The sequence below is a fragment of the Microchirus variegatus genome, assembly GCF_963457635.1.
Source record: "Microchirus variegatus genome assembly, chromosome: 1".
NCBI classification, from domain to species: domain Eukaryota; kingdom Metazoa; phylum Chordata; class Actinopteri; order Pleuronectiformes; family Soleidae; genus Microchirus; species Microchirus variegatus.
The window spans coordinates 7,430,704-7,455,742 of NC_139802.1; the positions used below are offsets into that span (position 1 = coordinate 7,430,704).

At 45.1% G+C, this 25,039-nt stretch overlaps 1 protein-coding gene across 1 annotated transcript in view; it reads left to right on the forward strand.

Annotated features, from left to right (window-relative positions):
- Positions 1-476: 476 nt before the first annotated feature.
- The window catches only part of kirrel3l (kirre like nephrin family adhesion molecule 3, like), a 31,844-nt gene continuing 7,281 nt past the window's right edge, over positions 477-25,039 (forward strand). Inside the window, exons 1-7 of the mRNA XM_083891967.1 lie at positions 477-584; positions 19,769-19,924; positions 20,561-20,710; positions 22,496-22,653; positions 24,000-24,150; positions 24,329-24,434; positions 24,742-24,890. Coding sequence (XP_083748093.1) covers positions 545-584; positions 19,769-19,924; positions 20,561-20,710; positions 22,496-22,653; positions 24,000-24,150; positions 24,329-24,434; positions 24,742-24,890 — 910 coding nt within the window. The 5' untranslated portion in view covers positions 477-544. The remainder of the gene's footprint in view (positions 585-19,768; positions 19,925-20,560; positions 20,711-22,495; positions 22,654-23,999; positions 24,151-24,328; positions 24,435-24,741; positions 24,891-25,039) is intronic.

Below are 25,039 nucleotides of genomic sequence, written 5' to 3' on the forward strand. Positions count from 1 at the left end.
AGAGAGAGAGAGAGAGAGAGAGAGAGAGAGAGAGAGAGAGTACAGTGGTACAGCTGCACAGCAGAGAGGCTGAGACTTCACCAGCGTTTGTCACCGCGCATCACAGAACAGGGGAGATCGCTTTCCCAGCGCAGCATGATCACGCAGGTTGGAAAGTGGACCGTGGACGAACCAACTGATTGAAACACATGATTCACTAATGGACTGCTAGAGAGCGTTTGGTGATTTGAGGTGCAACAACAAAAAGATTTAAAAAAAAAAAAAATCTGTGCCAGCGTGACAGAAAGCACACCGGGAAAGAAGCTGGTGCAGCGGGGAAAGTTACCAACTATGGAGATGCATTGTTGACCGAGAGTTTACAATCTGCCCGGACCATTCAGAGTCATTTCTTTTATCTGGATGTTATTATAGAAGAATTCCTGTGCGCTTTGTCCGTCCGGTGATATTCCAGTGCCGCGGTGGACCATCACACCAGCCCAGTCGCATATCGGCGGAGCGAGCGAATTCTTCCACGCAAAAACAATCAGTGACCAGAGCAACTAAAATGCCCGCTTTATACCTCGTCTTTTGCCTTATGGCCACAGGTAAGACACACTTTTATGTATTTGTTTATTTATTTTACCATTCAGCATGCAGGACTTTATTGATGGGGAGGACGGAGCGCGCTCCACGCTGGCGCGCTGCGTCAAGACATCCAGTGAGTGCGCTGGTGTAGAGAGAGGGGCAGCTGGTCTGCTGCAGTGCCACACTTCACTGCTGTTAATTGCCGCTTAATGTTTAATTAGTTCTAAAAGAATGATCACAACCACTGGTGCACACCGACTCCGCGCTCAGGTGAATGATTGAGAGTAGCTGTGATGGTTTCTGCGCTGGTTCGGGTGTCGAACGTGGCGTCAGAATCAATCCCTCTGTTTTGGTGGATGAGGCTCCGGGTGCAGCTCGGCGCACGAACGGAAAAACGGAACTTATATTTAAAAACAGGGATTTGTTGCCCTGGACTGCAGCAGGTGTGCGTAATATCTACGCGTATGTCCATTCATAAGAGTTCCTTTGAAAATGAGTGAAACAAAGATTGGGTGTTTAAGCAGGTGGGGAAGATGGAACAGAGGCGCCGAGAAAGAGAGAGCGCCGCGGGCTCAGCTCCGCATCTCTTCCGCCGAAGTTAATCAGCGTGGTCCTTAGATTGATTTCTCTTAAAAGACACGCAAAATGAAAGAGGTTGATCGTGATTAAAGGAGCTATGGGAAACATGTTTACAACATTTTATTGGATTCGTCGGGATCTCGTGAAACAAACACACGCATGGGCGGTGCGTAAAAGGATGAATTGGGTCTATGGCGGGGAGCACATGTTGCGCGGGTATAGGTCTGTGCGTGCGTGCGTGCTGGACCGAGGCAAACAGAGCGGGGGTGAGAAGGAGAGAGTGGGGATGAGAGGCAGAGAGGGAAAGAGCATTTGTTTTTGCGAGAGACGGAGACTCAGCGCACCTGTCTGTCCCCTGAACAACCCCCACCTCTGCTGTTTTGCTTTGTTTGTTTATGACTCTAAAAGCTTGTACTCAAACTTATACCCAATGCAAATCAGAGTGTGAGGGGGGAAGTATTTTAAAAAGAACTGTTGATCCATGTCTGGCTTGTAATGCCTTTTTTTATTCCCATTTATATATTATACTTAAAATTTAAGTGGTTAACGAGAAGTGATAACATCTTTTTTTGTACTGTGACCATGACAGAGTCCATGCAAAATGCTTCCAGCAATTAACACAGAGAGCAACTGTGCTATTTTTTCCCTTTTTTCTTCTAACCCCCTTTTTTTTTTTACAGTTCTTGACAAACAATATGATATTCATTCAGCGCTCAACAGCATGTGGCACTGACATAGATCTTCTCAGCCTGGGACAAAGGAGGGAATAATGAATTCTCAATCTTTTCAGGCTGTTTGTTTATCATGCCATCCCTTGACCGTGGAAGCAACACTGTGTGTTGCTCCCAGGCTGAATCACATGCACTTTCACACATAGCTTTCAAGATCACACCAACAAATGGTTAAGTGTGCTCAATAGCCATTTGTTGTGAGTCCGTCTTTACCTTCAGGCCCCGGGTTCCGCATGGTTTTGTCATTACTCAAAGCACGGCGGGGGGAGGGAGGGGGGGGATCTGACACCAGTAGACCTCTGCTCCCTGACAGACTAACAACAGCTGGATGAGAAGCGGGGCCATACAGTGGCATATTTTACCCCTAACACACACACACACACACACACACACACACACAAATAATGAAAATGGTAACAGCTGCCCTAATTAGAACCTAGGAGACCCTAGACCTCATTTATTGTGGCAGCATTAATGAGCCACTAATGCTCAAAATGTATTTGTAGGATCAAAATTTGGCCATGGCATATGGCCAAATCGTCGCTTTTAAAATCTCTAGCACAAACCTCGCATTTGTATATATGCACACTTGTACAACATTGATAATTTACTTCCTCTGAAAAGTCCCCTGGCTCCCAGGGGAATTGGATTCCACACTGCATCAGTATTCTGAGTAATCTTCACTGAGCTCTTCTTTGGAACCTTTTTGCTACGGGCCGCTTACGTCTCATCGGGGGCCAAGTTCAAAGGCTGTGAGCTGAGATTACAAGTTTCTCTCCCCTTCCTCTTAAGTTATGTCGCCACTCACGTCTCACTGTAGTGGAACGGCGTGGAAATTTTCCACCTTTTCCTCCTCTCAAAACTCTTTTTCCTGGTTACAGAATTTTGGGGGCTATAGAACGTGAGGACATGAGAGCGTGTCTGCCAAATGAGCCAGAGGCAGCCGGCAGACTTTCACACTCACAAACCCCCTATGTAACGGAGATCATTGTGCAGATGTTGTGGCAGCATGGCCAACATCGTTTGGAAATTGTTTGGAAATGTGCAGCTTTTGGGAAGTGTACTTGTGTCACTCTTTTCGATTTCTTGTGAAGAGAGGAAGGATGGATAGACGGAGGCATAGTAAAAAAAAAAGAAAAAAGGGGGGTGAGAGGGGTTGGAGGATGAAAGGAGGAAAAAGACTTGGATGTGTCACCAGTTTCTTGATGATTAAGCTGAGAAGCAGCAGGGAAACACTGAGGAAAGACCGCTGAGCATTGTTAACCTTTTCTCCATCTTGCTGCTCTTGTAACCAACACACACACACACACACACACGCACATTCACTCTCGTTCCCTCTATACGTGTATGATATTATACTGTGTGATACAAAGAGAGTGAGCACAGAAAGTTTGGAAGCATGAACCCCAGCCAACGGATGAGTTAGATATGCGATGCAAAGTAGTGCAGACACAGCAGAATCCAAACAGAGCAGAGACTCGAACACAAGTGTCTTGCATTATTTAGGAGACATAGTCATGGCAAAGTTATAGATGAATTTTGGCCCACTTAGATTTTCTTGCTCCGTGTAATGGTTTTGCTGATGGGGTGTTGTGCTGCATATGAATTTTATAATAAATTATGATCACAAACACAGACATAAAGACCTGAGCATTTGTTGTAGCCAACACTGCACTGTTATGTTTAATGTATATGAAGACATGTGTGTAATTTACCTGAGCATTTTAAGCAAACATTAATTTAATTCTGTACACTGTTGAGTGTCTCTTGTAGATCACCTCAAATGATTTGTGAAGGCACACAGACACACACACACACACACACACGGTAATGAATGGTCAAGCTCTCAAACAATGGCCTGCTGTTTCCTCTCATCCTGAAGACGTGTCCCATGCCATTGTCTTTCTGCCCTTCTTCATAAACAGATATGCTCCCACTCCCCCTTCCTGCACACGCACTTGCTATGTGCAGAAAAGGGAGAGAGAAAAAAAAAAAACTGGAGGGAGAAAGGAAACAATGGAGCTTCATAATGTTGCCTGTCTCTAATCAGCTTCGCCATGCATGTAAACACAGATAAAGAACTTGGCAGTGCGTCCTGAGGCTTTGCTATCAGCTGTTCGCAACTTAACCGAACGTCTACGCCAGCGTGGCTCAACACAGGAAGACAAAGTAGCCAGTAAGCAAACCGTGGATGGCACTGATCCTCTTCCAGTATTATTTTTACCTCGCCCCCACCTACCTTCGTCTCCGCTTCACCCTTGTGTCTGTCTCTGCACATCCTCACCTTGTCTTCCTTCGGGGGCAGTCGGAGGATCCGGGGAGGAAATGACAAGGAACAGGACAATGGAGGGGTCGTGTCAGCTTTCTGCCACTGCTTGGAGTCTTCTTCCCCCCGTTTGAGCACTTGAGGCTGTATCGTGGCTGGTGATGAGAGCACAAACTTGTTTATTCTATTGTCCTTTTGTACAAACACAGTAATGGGGGGAAAAGGAAGGGTAGAAACTGGGATTCATCCTGTGCATGTCATTAAAACAGCCCTCTAAGGGAAACAGTCATGTTTATACAATGCTAGCTATTTTAAGAAAGATTTGTATTGTATATTGCGTTTATACAGCCTCCCCCCCCCTCGAAAAACTTCCCTCTAGAGAGATGTATCACTTTTTCTTAAGACCCTGAGCCCAGAAACTAACATACAATAGAAAAAATGCAGACATACTAGACTGCACATTCACTTTTATTTTCCAATGAATTCCTGTCCTGCAAGACACAAATTTCATATCTCCTGCTGAGAAAGAAATTTAAATGTATCTCCAATGTTTGTTCCTCTGTTATCTTCACCAATTAAACCTTGTTTACCTTTTTTAGGAGAAGGTTTCTAGCAGCTGAGAAAGACGGTCAGTCATGAATATCACAGAAACAATATTTATTTAACACTATATGCTGATTTATTTCCATCTCTTCATCATTGCCCAGTGCACTCGTGTAGAGGATGTGAAGAATTCAGCGTGGTGAAGTTGGGCTCGTGGCATGTGCACGTCATCCAGAAATGAGTCATGAGGAGCTCATGGAAGCAACACCCTCAACACATATGCATACACTGGCAGGGGTCAAGGACAGACACTTGGGCAGAGGATGATAAGCCGAGATGAGTGTTTGGCATCTTCGGGGCTGTGTGCCCTTTCTGGAGTGATTCGTCATAGTACGTCTGTCTAATTAATGATGCTTCTGTTCTCAGGACATGTCAACTCCTTATTCAAATAGGGGTAAAAACACAGTCAAGGGGAAAAACAGAGAATGCCTGCCTGCTGCTCAGTGTTTTGGTGATGGAAACGGTGCACATGCTTTAGGGACTACATAACCCAACTGCTCATTCCTTGAGTCCAGCCCCCCCCCCCCCCCCCCCCTCTACATTCTTTTCTTCATCTTTCCTTCCTCTCAGTTCAAACAGCCAGAAATGCCTGTGCTAATATTGTGTTAGTGGGTAGTTTTATTCCAATTTTTGTTTTTTCGCTTCGGCAGTGTTCGAGAAGGGAGGCATTCTGGACTGAAGAACTCACCTGGGAGGTCTTTGAGCGAAAGCTGCCAATTTGTTATCAACTGAGGAATGTCAGTCAAAGTTTATTGATCAGACTTTTAACTGCAGCTCCCTCAGTGGCAAAACATGTTAATGTTATTGAGCCGCATGGAACACTGTGAAGTGTGTGGGTGGTGATTGAACCGGCCAGAGGGTAAGATGCACGTCTCTTGCTGCTGCCGTCTGTTTGGCCAACGGATGCCGATGCAGAGAAAGCAATGTGCTCAGCATGAGAATCGGGGGAGGGAGGGAGAAGGGAAAAAGAAAAACGAAAAGAAAGGCTCAGGGGTCAAAGGGATTTACTGCCAGAGCCTAGCATTTCAGGTAATGGATACGCTTGTATTGGTGTAAACCAAACCTGCTGTTTTTCTTCCAACATGGCAGGGGTGGAAAAAAAAACCACAAAAGTGTAACTGACTGAAAGTCTGAGGGGCATTAATAGAAAGCTGATATTTCACCACCATAGGCTAAACTCAGGTGTACACTTAGACATCCAGAAAGTGGTTGTGTGGGTAGTGGGTGAGGTAAGGCAGGCTTATATTGTGGGAGACTTTTATACTTCTGCCACATTCCTGGGAAGCTGCAGTAAGAAGAGCATGAGCACATGGATAAGTGTCTCCTAAGCTGGCTAAGAGGAACCCTACACCCCTGCTGGAGGAGGCACCCAACCATTGTTCCAGTACATTGCACCCATCTGATGGAGGCATCCTAGTGCTGTGCACATCCCAGGGGGCTGGAAAGAGAACGAAGCAGAGGAGGAGAGGGACTGATTGTTCCCTGCTCAGACTGTCCACAGATGGGACTCCGGCACAGGATGCTGCTGTCTGTTTGCTTTTTTCGAAAAGTCCCAGGCGTTGGCCTTGCAGTAGTGGTGTGTAGAAAGCTCGGGGGGAAAGAGAGAGGGAGAGTGAGAGAGAGAGAGAGAGGAGAGAGTGCCAGTGGGAGACAACAGCAAAAGAAAGGAAAGAGAGAGTGGGGCAGAGTGAGAAAGGGAAAGAAAAGGGATAGAAAAAGGACCTTGCCTAATATGATGTCAGTGTGAATATAGTGTCAGTGCCAAGAAGGGAAGACAGATGATACAGCCATACAATGATAGGGTAGTTGGGTGAGAGAGTGTGCAAGTCCTCCCCTGTTCCCAAACAGAGACATATAGAGCTGGAGATAATGGAGAAGAGAGGGAGCATAAAGAGAGTAAGTGAGGAAGGGAAAGGGGAAGAGATGAGATGCAGAGAACCCAGGCTGCATCCATCATGTGGTTTGGTGCAGAAGCCATTTGTACCTATTGTTCTCCATAATTTGTTTTCCCAGAGACTGCAACGGGAGGGGTGACGAGGAGAGACAAAGCTACAGAAGCCATTTATTTTTGCACTAATTACATAAGTGAGACAGCATAATTAGACGTATAGCTAAATAGACAATAGGCTAAAGGCGAGATGCACAGAGGGAGATAGACAGGGAGGTGTAGATGAATTCAAATAGATGAGAGGTATAGACCTTTCTATTTCACATTCGAGAGTGCAAGAGAACATGTTAAAAGGAGTAAAGGGGCTGGAGAAGGATAGAGGCAAAGGAAAGGGGTGAATAAAGGAGATGGGGAGATGGCAGGGATGAAAGATAAGAGAGAAGGAGAGAAAAGCCCTATTCACAGACTGCACTTTGAGGCACAGCCCGATGCCGCTGGAATAGTCACCTTATTTAATACACCTGCTCAGCAGGAGGGGAGGGGGAGATATAAGGAGAAGTCGTAAAGAAAATAGAAAAGGGCAAAAAAAAAAAGAAGAGAGGGGAAGAAGAGACAGATTGCATCTCTGCTGCTTCATCAGATCAAAGGCAGAGTGGATACAGAAAGCTGTTTTGGTGTGGCTTGTTTGGGAGGGGTCTCTGTGTGTGAGGTCACAGGGCGACCTGGTGTAATAACCTGTGCAGGTGATATTATACTTCAACATGGCAAACCCCGAGGAGGAATCACAGACTAAAACACAATTCCAAGTGCTAATGCACGTGTGCATCTGCTCAGGTTCACATGCAGGCAGCGTGTGGGTGTGTTTAAGCATGTCAGAAGTCTTTCACGACTTTGATGCAGGCAAAGATAAATAGGCTCTTAATGAAGCCACTCAATCACGGGCTAGTTAAAACAGCTGACCAAAGAGTGGGGGGCAGTCAGGCCTGATTGGAGGTCTATTGAAGCTCAACGGAGAGAAGCACTCGAGCCGTCACACTTTAGATTAGGCATTCAGTTAACTATAGACTCCAGACTCTGTCTCCTAACTGTCCTCTGACACACTATAGTAGCTCAGGTCAACTCCTTGATTGTGCTTTAAACGCAGTCCTTTGTTTAACTCCCCAGGAACTCAAGCTGGGATATTTTGTTTTATTGGGCTAAAGTTTGGGTTTTGTGTGAACCGTGTTTGAGCATGTGATGTTTTGTTAATAAAAAAAAAAGGGTTGTATCTCAGAACTGGTACAAACCAGTTTTTTTGGGGTGGGTGGATTGGAGAAATCAATGGCCAAATTCAACCTATTACAGCCATGACTGTTGTTGTAATGGTGTGGAAATGCACAGTGGTCATGTGGATCCTCTCTCATTCCCCCCGGGGCGTGGAGCACAACTGAAGCTCCGATTCATTTCCTCCCAACTTTAATTTCAAAAAAGCGCTCAGAGGATTTCAAAGACACTCACATGATAGCGACAAGACCAGAGATCCTTCCTTTTTTTTGAGAAATGAATGGAACCTCTATGCTGCCAGCTTTTCCAGAGGACAAACACAACACTGGGCTGCAATTTTCCTCAACAAATAACGATTCCCCCCAGTCCTCTCACCTCCCAGCCTTAGCCTCTTTGATCCCAGGTAATGTGTTAACAAGCAACAGGCTCATAGAATACCCATAACATCGGTATGTGTATCCACGCTGAGGTGAGAGAGTGTGTGTGTGTGTGTTTTCACACATGTGGCTTTATCTGTGTCTGTGTGTGTTTTCTCACCAATTAATGAATTGCTTTACATGCCTACTGAGGCAATGATGACCTGTCTCGAGTAGGGCATTGTTTTTTTCCCACCTTTTTGTGTCAGCCTCTACCCATGATGGCTGTGGGCCTCTCTCACACTCACACTTTAATGAGACCGGCCTAATTAGGGCTTGTGGTTCTATACAAGGGGAACCCTGGAAACCACAGCACCATTTCTGAGCTTGGTCTAATCAAGTGGACCACTCAGAGCACAGAGAATCTGTGGTACGACTAAGAAAGTCACACATATTTCCCAGCATTCAAACCAGGAGAATATGATAATTCCTTCTCTGTCGTCTTCATTTTTGGCAAGCAATTGATTTCCAGCTGTTAACATTAGGTATGAATGGAGTTTAATGGAGTTAAACATGTCAGGTATATCTATATTTTAATGTTAAAGAGGCTGAAGAAATTCACACATATAGTAAATGCTACTCCGACTTATATTCCAGTTGGCTTGTTGTTTCATTGGGGAAGGAAACAAGAGGAAACAAAAGGTCATATATTCAGATTTGTGACCACTGAGGTTGAGCTCTTCCCTCTTTGCCATTTAGCTCCCTCATACCCTCTGGAAAGGCTCCAGCTACGGGCGGTGGAGAAAAATTATTTTTGCTTTCCTCCATCCCTCTCCACACCAGATGATTAAATTTATTCAATATCAAATAATCTCCCCATATATCTTTCAGCTTATTCTAACCTGATCGCTCAAACAGCTTCCTGTAGGGCATGAACCTCGTTCCACCTGCTTCAAAACAGGGAAAGACAGAAGGGGAGAGATGTGGCCCAGGAAAAAAAAAAAAAAAAGGATAGCAAATAGCTCTCTGAGAAGTGTTTTCAAAAGCCTCTGTTTGCCATTCTCATGGGCCACGTGCGAAACAAAGAGCTAATAAGTTGGAAAAAAGAAGACCAGTAAGAGATACAGACGGAGACAGCACGAGACGAGAGACAATCGACAAACAAGGGAGGGACTGTGTAGGTGATGTGAGTTGTGGTACTTTAGGTCTGGTGCTCTAACTTGTGTCCCACAGCACTTAACATGCCCCCAGCCATCTCTCCTGGCAGTTAATTAGAATCCAATAAGGTTGCCGCCTGTTGGTCATTGTTCCTCCAGTGTGTTTACCCTTTCCAGAGGCTCCATTCGCTGCTTAATCTGCCGAGAAGCTGAATGTCAATAGGTCAGGCCAAGACTCCAGAGCTCCAAGAGAGAGACAGACAGAGAGAGAGAGCAAAGGGGGAGGGAGAGAAGATCAGGGGGATGAAGGAAAGGGGTCAGTCCTCTCATTTCTCTCAATATTTTTCTGTGCCGTTTCGTTCTTGTTGTTGTTGTTGTTGTTGTTCTCCCCCCCACAACCCCAACCCCAACCTCCTGCACTGCCCCACCCTCTCTCTTGCATCTTCTCTTCTTTTCTTCTCACTTCTAATCCGTCCTCTTGATTGTTCTAAGCTGCTTTCAGCCAGCCCCTGGGAGAAAGAGAGAGGGGGGGGGGTGGGGGGGGGGATAGAGTCTGTTTTAATTAAGATTTAAAAGAAGACTCCCTCAAGAAGGGAGATTTAAGAGCGGGATGGACTGTGCACTGTAAATGAGTGCAGGTAGGAGAGATTGGAAAGAGCTCAAGAAAAACTCAGAAATCGGTAAAAGGAGAAGCTCTTATTTTACACACACACACACACACAGATGAGTACGTCACCCGCCCACACATTCACTCAAACACATCCAGACTATAACGCTTTAGAGTGGCTCAGCCAAATGGGATTTCTTTTTCTTTTTTCATTTGTAATCAAGCGGGCACAGACTATTGAGATTGATCTCAACTTCCTGTGATTCATACCGTATCCACGAAGGGTGATCCGGGATCAGTGGTAGCCAGCAGACAAGCTAAGGGAGTTATCTTCGCACTGTCTAATGATCGATCATCACACCCAGATGGGCTTAAGAGTCTGTAAGGCTCTACTTTAGTCTATAAGAGGCACAAAACTGGGGCCTCTTAGATATGACCTGCAAAGAAAGCCTTGCTTTGCACATAGAGGCTAGATGCTTGAAGGAGAAAAGGGAGCTCAAAAGACATGTTTCAAAAGTTTCTTCAAAAAGATGTATGACTAGACACTTGCATAGAAGCTGTATTCAGTTCCCTGTGAAATGTGATTCTACTTAGGTGCCAATGTCACTGTAGTGGCTGCTCTTGACGTTTGTCAGATAATTAACAGGCTTTTTTTTGCATCAGGACAAAAGAAAGCTTTTCTCTTTAGAAGTCTGGCCATCAAAGATGCATGCACTATAAGTGTCTAGAACTGCTTTACTTCTACCACACAGACAACGTGTGTGTCCATTTGTGTGTGTGTGTCATTGCCTTCTGAGAAAAGGTGCACGCTTTAGGTTTGGTAAAACAGTCACATACTGCACATCTGCCCCTACTGCAAACCACACATTCTCCATCCAGCAATCCCCGAAGAATAAACACTCCCCAAAATGGAGTGCACAATGAAGTGTTTAAGTTTATCAAGCCACAGACTTTGGTGCAGTCGGTAAATTGTTTCAAGGCCAGGAATGGGTCAAGAGCCCAACCCATGGCATTCTCTTCCATGATACATCCCAGCACACAGCCACCATATGTCCAGGGTTTCATAGTCAATGGGCCGAACCACCCGGCGTGACAAAGGCTATTCACACCCAGGCGACGCTGAGGAAATCTGCAATGCCATGGTATGATTGGGACATAATGCAGCACTAGTTCAGCCGGTGACCGTTATTGAAAAGCAAGAGATGGTAACATTGAGACCAGTAAAAACAGCTTCAGAGACAAGGAGACAAAGAACTTCAGAGAGCACTTTGAGTTGATAAACAAGAGTGATTTTGTCTCCAGCCTGCTGTAGCTCCATCGTTTGCCTCCATCAAAGCCCCCCGAGACTCCCCGAGCAAACTCTGCCCCGTCACTCACAACTCTGTTAATAAGGCCAGCAAGTAAATGGCAGGAAAGATATGCAAGGATGAAAGATCCTTCTCTCATGTTCTTGCTTTGAGGATGTGTTTCCGGGTTTAGGGGGAGGAGGCGGGGAAAACGCAGCTTTATAGAGAAATGCTGCATTTTAATAGAAATAATAAACTTATTGGCTGACACAATAATGTTCTGTGTCTCATACCCTGTTGTGTTGAAGCTCTGGGGGATGTTTCGACAGACATGAAAGCCCCCACCTTTATTATAAAGGCGTAGAAGAAACCCATGTTGAAGACAAACGTGTTGCAGGGCTCTTGCATTTATTCTGAACTGCTGCAATTAATACCTGGGGGAAAAAAAGGTCCAACTTGATTTGAAAGATGCCAGTATACTTACAGAGCCTGCATTTTATACATCAGTCCCTGCTGTGATGTCTCATCTTCCTGGTCACCCAGGAAAGATCCACGCCGCACATTATCAAAGATTGATGGGGTGTCCTAGTTAAAGACAGGGGGAGGAGAGATGACTGGTTAGAGAGGGGAACTTTACATCACCCTCATGTCTTTTCAGAGGTGCTGATTTCCTGGTAGTTTCTTACAGACCAATGCAAACAGCGACTCAAACTTGCAAATGCAGCAATTTTTTAAAGTCAGTGTTCTGACATAAGATTGGTGCTGGCTGAAAACACAAGCTGAGCCTGCCAGCTCCTCCCATCCGCCCTCTTCCTCATCCTCCCCTGCAAATGGAAGACAAAACAAACTGACAGAACAAACAGGCAGCTTATCCTAAATCCTTTTCTCTCCCTAACTCGCGGCCCTAACCATCTCCTGCGTCCACTGTTCGCCATCACGCTGCCTGTTTCTTGTTCAGAGCGCTTGCTTAATAATTAATTGTTTAATTAGTTCACTCATTAATCATTTATTCATTAATCATGGCCTGATTTTTCTAGAGGAAGCGGCGCAATCTGAAAAAAAACAAAAAAAAAACTGACTTCACATTTTACTCTAATTATGCTTCTTTACTAATCAACGCTTAAGAAATGGAGTTTCAGGAAATTAGTTTTCTCCTTCCCTTCTTTTTCTCAACACTAAGTAGGATGTAGTGAGGGTTGCCAAGTAACACCCCCCCCCCACCACCACCACCACCACCACCACCACCCCCTTGTTCTCAAAGCGCTTAGTCATCAGTAATTTTTTTGGGAATGTTTCAAGTTATAGACAATCAAATGAACAGAATAACAATCCGATGTCGAATTAACAGTCATGTTTTCCCTCCACCTCCAAATGAAAGCGCACTGACATTCTGGTCACAGACAAACCACAGCCATTGATTAATAAACGGCAATTTGAAGGCCATTTGTATGAGCAGAGAGGTGGCAGCAGTGTGAATCACACACTTATTGTTTTCACTGGATCCATGGCTCTCCTGGGAGAGGAGGTAATTTGTTTAATCGCTGGGAGTTATGTTCTCCGGACAGAGAGTTGGGATGATAGCACGGCTCAGAAATGTCTCCTGTAATGTGGAAACCGGAGCTGAGAAACATTTTAAACAGGTTTAATTAGAGGTGGGTTTTTTTGTGTGTGTGCCTTTGTGTTCCTGTTGGATGCAGGGGTTCACAACACGGCTCAGCTGCTTTCTCTGAAGTGGCTCTTGTCAGCCGCTGACAAAAAAGAATTATGCATCAAATTAAAGAGAGCTCCAGTGAAATGGAGGCAAGTCGGGCATTAACCTCTAAGCTTTAAAAAGCACACATATTAAGCAACACTAATGAGAATCTCATTGAGCTGCCTGTGTTTTATATTCAAACACGCACAAAAGCACAGCTTTGACTTCAATGTGCCATTGCTGCCTCTGAATGAGATCCTCGCTCTTATTCATCTCACAAGCAGCAAACAGTGCAGCCGTGAAACAATAGCGTAGATGGCCCTTTTACTCTAATGAGATGCATACATTTACAACATTACCGCCCTCATTAAAAAATAATGATAATAAAGGAAAAAAAGTATTAATTATGAAATGCACTACTTCCTATCATGAAGAGCCAAGGGGGTCTCCACTGGGCTCAATTAGGAAGAGTAGGCCGCAAATCCCTAGACTAAATTAATTGACACCCTAGGGCATAAGGCAGAGAGTCCCAGTACAGAATATATGTAGAGAACCCCTTTGTTTTCATTACTGCTGCCTTTTAGAAAAAGCAAGAGATGGAGGCAATTTTAACATTATCTGTTCATTGTTTTATGGATATATATATATTTGTTTGCATGTCTACATCTGGGGGAAAATGTCTTTTTTTTTTGCCTGTGCCCCGTGTTGGCGGCGACTTTTCGTCACATGTTGCACTGAACTGCTGCCGCTGCTTTATCCACCATGTCAACTGTTACGCACACACTTAAATCAGGGCTTTTGCAAACACCACAAGAAGTTAATGATTTAAAAGCACACTAAATTATACTGAAAGCTCTTCCATCCAAACACTGCTGGAAGAGGAGGAGGGAGAGGGAAATTGCAACAGAGAGCGAGGGGAAAGCAAAAAAAACCAACCAGCTGTCTTGCAGTTAAAACACCAAGGGGTAAGCGGGAACGAAATGACAAGACTAGCTCAATCACCATCTTGTCAACACTGCTGGCTGATGTGCACAGACAATTTCATACTGCCACCACTAACTCCCTCCCTTTTTTCCTCTCTTTTTTTTATTGGCTTTTTATTTCCTGTGCTCCTGCCAGCCAGCCAGTCACTTGCTATCTGTCTGCATGGAGTCAGCTCTCAGCTCTGTGGCTCCTGGCTTTAGAGTAAGGGGGGGGGGGGTGTCTGTTTAAAAGCTGTGCTAGAATTATACTCGGAGAGATGCTTCTGCCCACTGGAAACCCTAAAGATATGGGATGGTGACAGTGTGTGCGCGTGTGTCCACGCGTGTGTCTGAGAGCGGCAAGTGTGAAAGGACAGTATAAGGAGTGTATTTATGGCACATTGTTGGGCACTGCAGCACAAACCATTCACATGCGCTCACACACACAGACTATGTCACATCAGCACTCTTATCCCCCCCCCCACCACCCCCATCTGCTTTTACCTTCCCCTCTACCTCTCCGCGTATGCATACCACTCTATTACTCTATCCGCTGCATCTGCTGTAGCAGGTACCCGGGGAGAAACTGCCATTGCTCGCCCATGCGATCAGCCTCACTGCTGCCCTGATGTGTGCAGTACCCTGTTCCAGCAGATAAAAACCTTGTGGTGACAGCCTTGCAGACAGACTGATTACAGCGTTCCATCAGTCCCCTCTTTGGCTGCTTTCTTTGCAATTGGGAGCTGACAGGAGCCCACTTTTCCCCCCCCCCCATTTTTACTTTACCTCAGGTTTCCTGTCTTTCCTACATGTAATAGTTCTTTTTTTTTTTCCTCGTTGTTTCCCCTACCCTGCTTTTTTGAGTGTTGTGTTGACAAGCTGACACATAAACCCCTTTGATTTTCACACCGGGGATGTAGAGAGCCAGGGAAAGGTGGACATGGGTTACAGGATGGAGAGGAATAGGTGTGGGGAGGGGGGGGGGGAATGTGCAAGGGAAGAGCCTGGCAAGAGATGACAGCTGACAGAGAGACTGGAAAAACGGAGTGATGGCAGAAAGAGCCATGGAGAAAGCAAATCAACAATTAGTAACACCTTCTATAACTCTCAAAGGAGCCTGCTAGGCATTGATTTCAGGGATCACGGCTCACTGACTGTAGACATGTGAGTGATAAACAGAGGCATGAGAGGATGGATCTGGATTGCAGAGGGATGCAGGAATTTCAGAGAATGCCCCGGGTGGGGGCATCATCAGTGTAGCTTGGGGGGAGCCGAGTGGATGAGTGGGTTCACTCTCTAAAAAGGGTTTAGGTCTGAGCCAAGATTTCTACAATGGAATAAAAGCTTTAAGGGGGGCTAGGAGGATTAAACCCGAGCAAAACAGCTCTTAAAAAGCTGTTAGACTGCAATTTGGGCAAAAAAAAAAAAAAAAAAAGAAGGTAGAAAGGGAGAAAAGATAGTGAGAGTTGGAGGGAGGGAGTGCAGCTGGAATGCAACGTGGGAGAGAAAGGATTGAAGAGATGCCTGGCTGCATGGGGGTATAGGAGAGATGGCCATCTGCAGAGGCACTAACTAAAGCTTGCAATGATCCAAGTCAAAGAAAAACACAGGGGTGCTGCTTACACATGTCGTGCATGTGTCGGGTGCCACAAGTTGGTGGGTGGTATCTGCTGTTTGCCCTCCTCTAGAACCTCAGAAGTTCTGTAGGAGTCATGGTAATGAGCGTAGTAGCCAAATCAAACATGAGATGGATGCACGGTCCCCTTTGGGACATACTCTTTGGTTCAGCTACCTCAGCACTACTTTCTCTGTGTGCACACGCACAAACATACACACAGGAAGAGGAAGACAAAAGAGCCTGACTCAAAACAAAGGGATAATAATTCCATACAGAGAGAAATGGAGCTTGCATTTTCCAGCCCGATTTAGAAGCCTTATCTAGACAAGACACAATGGATGGCATTTTGGGGGACCGGGTTGTTTATTCCAAGCTTGATACTTTTCTGCCAATTGCCCTGTTTTGTGCTGGTTTTATTCTTTTTTTCTGTTTCTCTTTTTTATTCTTTTCTTTTTGTCAATTTCTCCTCCTCATTTTCTCCCCTTCTGGCTCTTGTTGTGGAAAACTCACACCAGCCAGGCGCAAGATTTTTCCACCACCTCTGGGCCAAAAAGCAAGTAGCTATCAGGCGCTATTTTTTTATTTTTTTTTAACATTTTTGAATTATTACTGCAGGGAGCAAATTGTCCAGTCAAGTTGAGAGCACTTATATTTTTAGAGCCCACAGGACTGGATGTTGCACTCTGCAGAGGATGGGAATGAGGACATGGAATAAAATCAGGGCTAAAATAGAGACACTGCGAATGCAGCTTGGAGCCTCTCAGAGTAAATGAACATATGCAGTCGAGTGTCATTGTAAAAGCACGGGGAAATGGACAGAGTGCATCGCCTGAGCTGTTGCAAACAGGAGAGACTGATGTTATTTTATGTTTTATTTGAAGGACCTGACTTTTTGAATGCTGTGTAAAATTGACTTATGGCCTGAAATCGAGAGAAAGAGTGTTTTTTTTTTTTGAGTCTGTGTCAGATTACCAAAATGCAGTAATAGAATTTGACTGTGGTGACTCTGGTATAGTAAATGCAGGGTAGTGTGTTTGAGACGCATTTTATATAAAAGGTCATCCGCAGTGCCGTTATCTTTTTTTCACTCTTCAGCACTTACACATGTATGTAGTAAATGCACACACACACACACGCGTGCGCGCGCACACACACACTGTGACTGATTCAATCTAATTCTACCGAGACAGATGCCCAGTGGTGGAAGGATCATAGCTGACATCTGCCCATCTCTTCCTGATCCGTCCTGATGTGGATGTATCGCTATCAGTTCAGATGAAAGGGAGAGAGAGTGCAGGCACCGCCGGGGTCAACACAAAGCTCTTAAACAGGTTGCGCCCAAGTCACAACGGCTTGGTTTTGCACTTAACTCCGACCATGTGACGGAGACAGCAAAGTCACTGTGTCAAAGTAACGTGCTAAACGTGCCCCGCGGTGACTGACAAGTTGCTTCCTCTGTTAACACCACCCCCGCCCCGCCCTGCTTACTGTATTCACACGTTCACATGCACACAGATTCACACTGAAACAACATAGACACTGGGATCAGTCACTCATAGACTTAACCCTTAAGTGTTCCTGCATAACATTAAGGACTGCAGAAACAAATGCTGTGATTTCAGATGTGACTCTCACCTCTGCACCCAATAAACAAGCTCCTAATTTTTGCGTCTGGTGAAGAAAACACCAAAAGCTGTGGTGTGCGTGTGTGCTTGCACACATGCACGAGCACATGACACCATAGCACATCAGGAACAAGCCTCTTCACACCCACAGCTCCGTGCTTCTTGTGATGGGCCTCTTCTCTCCTCCTTGCTGTCATTGTCTGGTTCTGTTCTTCCCTCTCTCTCTCACTCTCTCTCTCTCTGCATCAGAAATGTATTCATGTAATTAAGCTGCTAATACACCGTCAAAGAATTGTCTAATTCAGCAAGGAGGAATTAAAGGAATCTGGCATGAGTCATTAGCCAGTCGAGATGTTCTGTTGAGCATTTTCAATAAGGGATCTGGAGAGCAATGAATCACTCACATGGTGTGAAGACATTTGCTATACTCCGCTCTATATTTATACGGATGTATGCGTGTGCATGGTGTTAATTGCCATATGTGAGCATAAGAAATTAGATGTGGGCGGGGTAAAGAATAACAAGTCACTGCATGTAATCCATCCAAACAATCAACATATGCAGTGAATTATTGCCCATTGTAAACATTCAGATACTCAAGGCAAGATACTCAGTAGCAATCAATGTTTACACTGTTGCACAAGCACAAAGAGGAAGAAAATACAAAACTCACTCGGCAAGACGAGGCATACGAAAATGCTCAGCAGCGTGTTAGGGACAGACTGTGAAAACGGCATTTCTGAAGGTATGACAGATAAATGCAAGCCTTCGCTAAACACGTAATAGCCTGAGCCAAAAAAAAAAGAAAAAAAAAAGACGTTTCACTTCTCATTGACACTCGCAAATTGGCCTCTTTTGATCCGCAATGTGCGACACACACATACAAGCCTACCTGTTTACACCCACAGCTCAATAGGCTGAAAAGCACTTTGGTAAAAACCACGTACGGGGAGGCATTATGAGTGAGCTAACATTCATTGTTCTCTGTTTTTTTTTTTTACGTCCAGCTGTCTATTAACATCTCTGTATCCAAGAGTGGAGTGGGGTGGCGTGTGAAAATGGATTTTGGGGGGCAATTGTTGAGAATCCCAACGGTCTGAGTCGCGGACGTAACGTCACGTTCCTGATGAGCTCACTGTTTGGCGGCTGTAATTGTGCTGTTGGGTGACAGAGGCAGGAGGTGGTGAGAGAGAGAGAGAGAGGGGCAGTCCATGGTGTAGGCCTGAGATGAAGTGGATAATTGAGTGCGGAGTAAACACTGCCAACAACCTTGGAAGCCCCTTTTTGAAAAAAATAGAGATTAAGAATAGAGAGAGAAAGGGGGGGGGGGGGAAGAGTTGTGGAAAGAGAAAAGGGGGTGAGAGAGAGAGAGAGAAAATCCCAGCTACCCTCTGGGGGGGAAAAGCTGCTATTGAAAAGCTATTAAACTTGCATTTAGCAGGATTGATTGGAAATGAAGAGGCCTATTAAAAGAGAGGGACAAGAGGACAATAGCGTGTCTCTGGCCGCCGTATGTTGCCCTCCTTTCACCAGCTTTCTTTGCCAGGAGGGAGGGGACAACCCTGTCTGTTTAAGCACTCCCACCAAGAGAAGCAGTTGAGGGGGGCTTAACACTGCCTGAATAGAACCCTCTTTATCTTCCTCTGTCCCCCTTTTCCATCCTTTCTCCACTGAGTAACAAAGAATGAGAGGAGAAGAATGAGGCAAGGTTTATTTAAGTCTTTTTTCCCCCAAACTCACACACACACACACACACACACACACACACACACACACACACACACACACACACACACACACACATACTGCTTAGATAACTAACCAACTGCCTCTCTCCCTCTCTCTCTTCCCACCTTCTCCTGCAGATTAGTTACCTCTTAAGCATAGTGCTGGAGCGCAAACAGTTGGAATCGTGCATCCGTGTTCACACTTTTCCTGTATGCATGTGAAGGCAGGCCAGCCAATCCAGTGAGACTATGTGCCGTACTTAAACACAGCAGCAAAAAAACAGTGGCAGGTGTCTTTGCTGACTTTCAGCAGGCTCAAAAGAATGGCTCCCCTGGGGACTTTAATGGAGTTTTGGTTGTTTAAACATCCATTTTTACAAAAAAAAACACGTTGAAAGAGATTTAGATTAGAGATTTTGAAGTAGATTTTTCCTCTCCATAAGCGTGTTTGCTTCATGTCAGCAAGCATACAACCATATGGTCTTGGGAAAGAGTTGAATAAGTTATGAGGCACAGCTGACTTGTCCTCTAAGAAGCTACATTTCCGGGGAAAGAAAAGCATATTTTCCCTCGTCAGCTTTGTCAATTCTCTCTGCAAGTGCCAGGAGGAGACCAGTTCATAAAAGTCTGTACTCCTTCCCACTCCTTACGGTGCAAGTTTCACTTTTCTCGTGCTATATCTTTGCTGGCACTGCAGAAAGGTAGTGCCATTACACTCTGAAATGCCATTAGCAGAGTCCCGAGCTAAGTATAAATTGTCCATCTAATATAATGAAAATATGAGACTAAGTGATGTGATATTCACAGTGTGTATTTTTTTTCACCCCCTTTCTCCCCGTGCAGCCGCCACCCAAGCAGCCTACTTCTCCCAGCAACCCCAGGACCAGGTGGTTGTATCCGGTCAGTCAGTGACTCTACCCTGCGTTATTGTGGGTTATCGGGGAATGGTACAGTGGACCAAAGATGGCCTTGCACTCGGGGGAGAGAGAGACCTTCCAGGTATTATTATCGACCTCTGTTTTCTCCCCATCTTTTTTTCTTTTTCTCCACTCCTCTCTGAGTGTTTATTGCTCTCGCTGTCTCTGTCTGTCTTACTACGATCAATGCCAGGTCTCATTAGAGACCAAGTCTTTCTCTGTCAACCACTGGGGTTTTACACAAATGAATGGTGAGAGAACAATGTACTGCAGACAGGCCCGGCTACTGCTGCAAACACCAAACTTTAATTTGTTGTTTAGCATTTTAAGGGTCTTGTAGGAAGGTGGATAATCAATTGGCTTTTGTCACACACTGACATTTAAATGTGTGGTAGTCTAGAGAGAAGGTGGAGAAGCCTCCTCTTGACCTTAGCCACCACATCTTTATTGTGTCTGTGTTTAAAGGACAGACTCCTCATGCAGCAGCTTTCTCACGTGTTGTATTTCGAGCCCCCTCGCTGCTCTGTAACCCGACGGCTCAATGCCAGGTGCAGTGAGGTGCTGCTTGCTTTCATTTGTGTCTTGAAGAGCGTTGCCACATTTGTCTCTCCTTTGTTCAAGACACACGTCTGTTCATTTTTATAGTCCTGTAATTACGTGTTTGTTGTTGGTTGGTTTGTTTATCTCTGACTCTATTCTCTGTGCTGGCTTCATGCAGGCTGGACGCGTTATTCCTTAATGGGCGACCCACTATCAGGCGAGCACAGCTTGCTGATCGATTCGGCAGAGTTGGTGGATGACGCGGTGTACGAGTGTCAAGCTACACAGGCAGGACTGCGCTCCCACCGCGCCAAGCTCACTGTACTAGGTAAGATACACAGCTCATACATGATCCTCACAGGCCAGACCTAAAGACAAGCCATGCTTTGAAACAAGCAATCAGGGGGGAGTGTCTTCATCAAAAAAAAATCCAGAAAGGTGTTGACAAATGCTTTCGAAAAATGACGTGAAAAAAACACACCACACTGAAATGCACTTCAAGTAATTTGCAATCCATCGAATAATTTCTTATCGGCACTCAAAGATAACCCCGTTGTAAATCTAGTTTCCACATAAAAATCATGTCCTGAAAGCATAATTCAAACCAAGTACAGCAAAGCCAAGTATTTCAGTCAGAAAAAAAAAAAAAAAAAAAGGAAACCCCTTTTACTCTCAGTAGCGATAATCAAGGCTGCGGACGTCTGAGATAATGTGATTGCTGCAGTCACAAATGACTTGCATAGTTGCTTTAAAGTCCGGGTCTGCACAGTTAGCACATTTTACAGTGAGCCACAACATTTGTCAACCGCAAGGCAGTTTTACATTAACATGATGTGAGTGATCTACTTCTTGACACAGGCGTTGGGGTGGGTGTGTGGGGGTGGTGGGGGGTCGGGATTGGAATCACCAAAACACTGCTGGCATCTTGTGGCATGTAACGGAATATCACTCAATAATTAGTCGTGCCATTTGTCCACATAATGTAGTCCCTTACAATCAAACAATATTTAATCAAGAGGGCCATACTCCGTTTTCTACAGCATCGAGAGCTTCTTTTACTATCATTGCTGTCTGTGTTCAGAGCATATAATAGTGGCAGGAGTAGGAGTGATGCAGATAGGTAGCCACAAAAAGGCGAGCAAATTGAGATCACAGAACAGAACCTTGGAGCATTACAACGACATGATTTGATTCAGACAGCTCCTCCCTCCCAATCACACCCCCGTTTCTGTGTCACTGTAAAAGCAGCACAGCTCAGCACAAAGCTGCCCAGGCCGTCGCATGCCCACACACAGTCATAAATATGTTTTTTGTGCAGGCCTCAAAGAAAAATTCCTTATAGTGTCACTTCTTGCACAATGAAAGGCCAGTGGCTCATGGGGAATGTCTGCATTTGATGCAGCATTTTCATAAAGATAAATGATCATCAACAAAAAGAGAAGAAGCGCTAAAACGACTTTTTTTTTTTTTCTGCGCATCTCTATGCGTGTGCACATGCCTGCATGTGTGTGCGTGGGTAAATCATTGTGGCCAGATGAGACCAAAGCAATCCTGCACAGTCAAAGGAGTCAACGGCGGGAGTGCAGTCAGGGGAATCAGCATGGAAATTAAAATCACCTAGCACTCGGATTCCATTAGTGTCCGTGCCGCGGCAGCGGAAGGACCTCTGACAATTCAGATACACACAGTGAAATTGGTTCGGTGGAGGGAGCGAGAAAGGCCAGCACAAACCCCATGTTTATGCCTTCTCTTATTGGTCGGGGAGATAGACACCTTCATCAGAGGTGGCACACTTGGCTCGCCAGTGGTGCGTGCGAAACCATGCAAATAGATAAACAAATAAGCAATTCACTTGAAACATCACTCTGCAACAGTAAGAGAAAATAGAGTAATGATGCTAGTCCAGAGAAGGAAAATAAATAAGGTTGTTCCTGGTCTACAAACAACACCTTATTAAACAGACACATGGCCATAAGGAGATATTGTTTGCCTCTTTCGCTGTTGTGCGATATTAATGCTGAGCAAGGAGAAACAATACGCTCAGTATCTGTATGCACATGTCCTGGTGCTTTGTTGATGTTTTTTTTTTTTGTATGTTTGCTCTGTTTTACAGTTCCTCCTTCAGACCCCGTGGTGGAGGGCGGCCCCGTTGTTCGCCTAAAAGCCTACACGCCGCACAACCTCACCTGCAGAGCCTCGGGAGCCAAACCCGCAGCCGAGATCACCTGGTACAGAGACGGAGAGGTCATGGAGGCTGCGATTTATTCCAAGGTACAACGAGAACAGATCTTTGCCCCGGTCGCATTATCATTCGATCGGTAACGCTCGCGCTATATTACAAAACCGGTGCGCAGTGATAAGTGCAAACCCATTTAAAACAGAAATATTTTTCTCTTAGGATATATCTACTCCCTCCATTTGTCTCCTTTTCCTTTGTTTTTCTCCATCACCACTTTTCTTTTGCCAGATTTGTTCACTCACTCTCTGCAGTCTCCCTCCCATTTTCACTCATGCCAGAAACCCCCCCCCCCCCCCCACCTGCCCACCCCTCGATATCACCACCCTCACTCACTAACCCCCACCCCCACCCTCCCATTCTCCCTTTTGCTCACTAATGCAGCGACACCACAGCATAACTGGAGCATGCTAAAGCTCAGACAGGCATGAGTGTTTCATACAGAAGAGTTTTTTTGCCGAGAAGAAATCAGCCACAACAATGTAAAAACACAATCAGGATGTGCCGGAGCGTAAGCCAGGCATGGCTGGGAAAGTGTCACATTTTTCATGCTCCCTGACCACGCTAAATGATGCTAAATGCTACATTTAAGGAGGTGAGAGGCTGCAATAAGGAAGGGAGAGGAATAAGGAATGAGTGTGGAGTTTGTTGTGGAAAAACAGAACAAATTTGCAATGTAAGGAAGTGGCACTGGAGGGGTAGGGAATGCTTTTTCCGGGTGATGGGAGGCGACAGGGATTGACGTGATCGGAGCATTAAAATACTTTTTGTGCATCTGACTAAGGAAGTAAAAGACGTGGTCTATTGATTTGGCTGTCCAAGGAAAACGCTCAAGTTTGCCCTTGCTCTTTCCCAAAGGTGTGTGACACATTTTCCCACATCACTCCCCACCCCGGAAAAAAAAAAAGTCACACGGACACCTTCATCATCACAGTTTTCTGCTCATACGCCCTATGTGTAAGAGGAAGAGTGGGAGGAAGTGAGAGAGCAGTGAGCCATATCCTCAGAATCTACACCTTTCCTCACTTAGGAGTATTGATTTCTGTGAGCAGTAAATAGATTTAAAAGATGATGACAAATAAGGAGTGCTGACAGGGAACACTCTCAGAAATGTGGGAACAGCACAATATCCCCCACTGCATCATAAAATATATGATTTAACCGATATGCCAAAGAACAGGAAAGCAATTTTAATGGCTCGCACATGAAAAAAAATTCGACCTGCAGTGTCATAGGGATATTCCTGAGTGGTATGATCACAGATGGCAAGGGACTTTCTTGTGCTGCATTGGGATGTTCATAGCCCACTTTGAGTTAAAACACTGTTGGAAACTTGTTTCATCCTCTGACAGTTACTCTGCATTGTTTACCAACTTTATAGACACCGATGGAGGATGGGAAGAGGGAGACGGCTGTCAGTATGCTTCCAATCGTGCCAGAGGATAGCGACTCTGGACGCACCTACACCTGCAGGGTCCTTAACCCGGCTGCTCCTGCTGGACGACAGACATCAATCACTATCAATGTCCAACGTGAGTGTTTATCTTGCCGAAAGCAAACCGCCGTCACAAAATCGTAACAGAGTGCAATGCTGTGTGCATATTTCACTATGTTGCACTGACGAGCAGTTATTACTACGACAAAATCCCCAGCCACACATACTGTAAAACATTAAATATACATGGAAAATGAAAATGTTCCTTTCTACAGACCCTCCATCAGTGACACTGTCAGTCCAGCCTCAGACTGTGACCGAGGGAGCCAAGGTTCTCTTCATCTGCTCTGCTTCTGCCAACCCTGAAATCACCGGATACAGGTGAGCCATGCTTAGCTTTTAATCTAAAAGTCTTTACTGTGATTACAGAGCCAGCAGGTAATCACATCTAAAAGATATGATAATCTGCAAACATGCAATGCATCGAGAGGCGAGATCGCACCAAGCAAAGCAGAACAAGGATGCTCAGTGTTTAGCATTTAATATCGAGTTAAATGGGCTGTTTGATTGGCAGTGGTTGATTGTGATTGGCACCACTCATTAATCAGCTAATAGCCACTTTTATACGCATGGCTAAATATCTTCCCTGAACTAATGTGGCTGTAAAATTATTATTTATTTGTCCCAGATGGTCGAAAGGAGGAGTTCCCATCTCTGAGGCAAATGGGGACAGCCTGGAGGTGACGGTGGACTACTCTTACTTCACAGACCCCGTTTCCTGTGAGGTGTCCAACTCTGTGGGCAGCACCAATGTCAGCACCCTGGTCGACGTTCAATGTGAGTTTAAATGAAGGAGTTGTGCAGGTTTTCCCACCGACTCTGTGTGCTGCATAATTTTAGTTATAATGTTATGTTGTGTGTTGAGCCACACAAAAGAAGATTTTTCTGACTTCTCTTATCACTCTTGATTGATTGTACTAATCTGT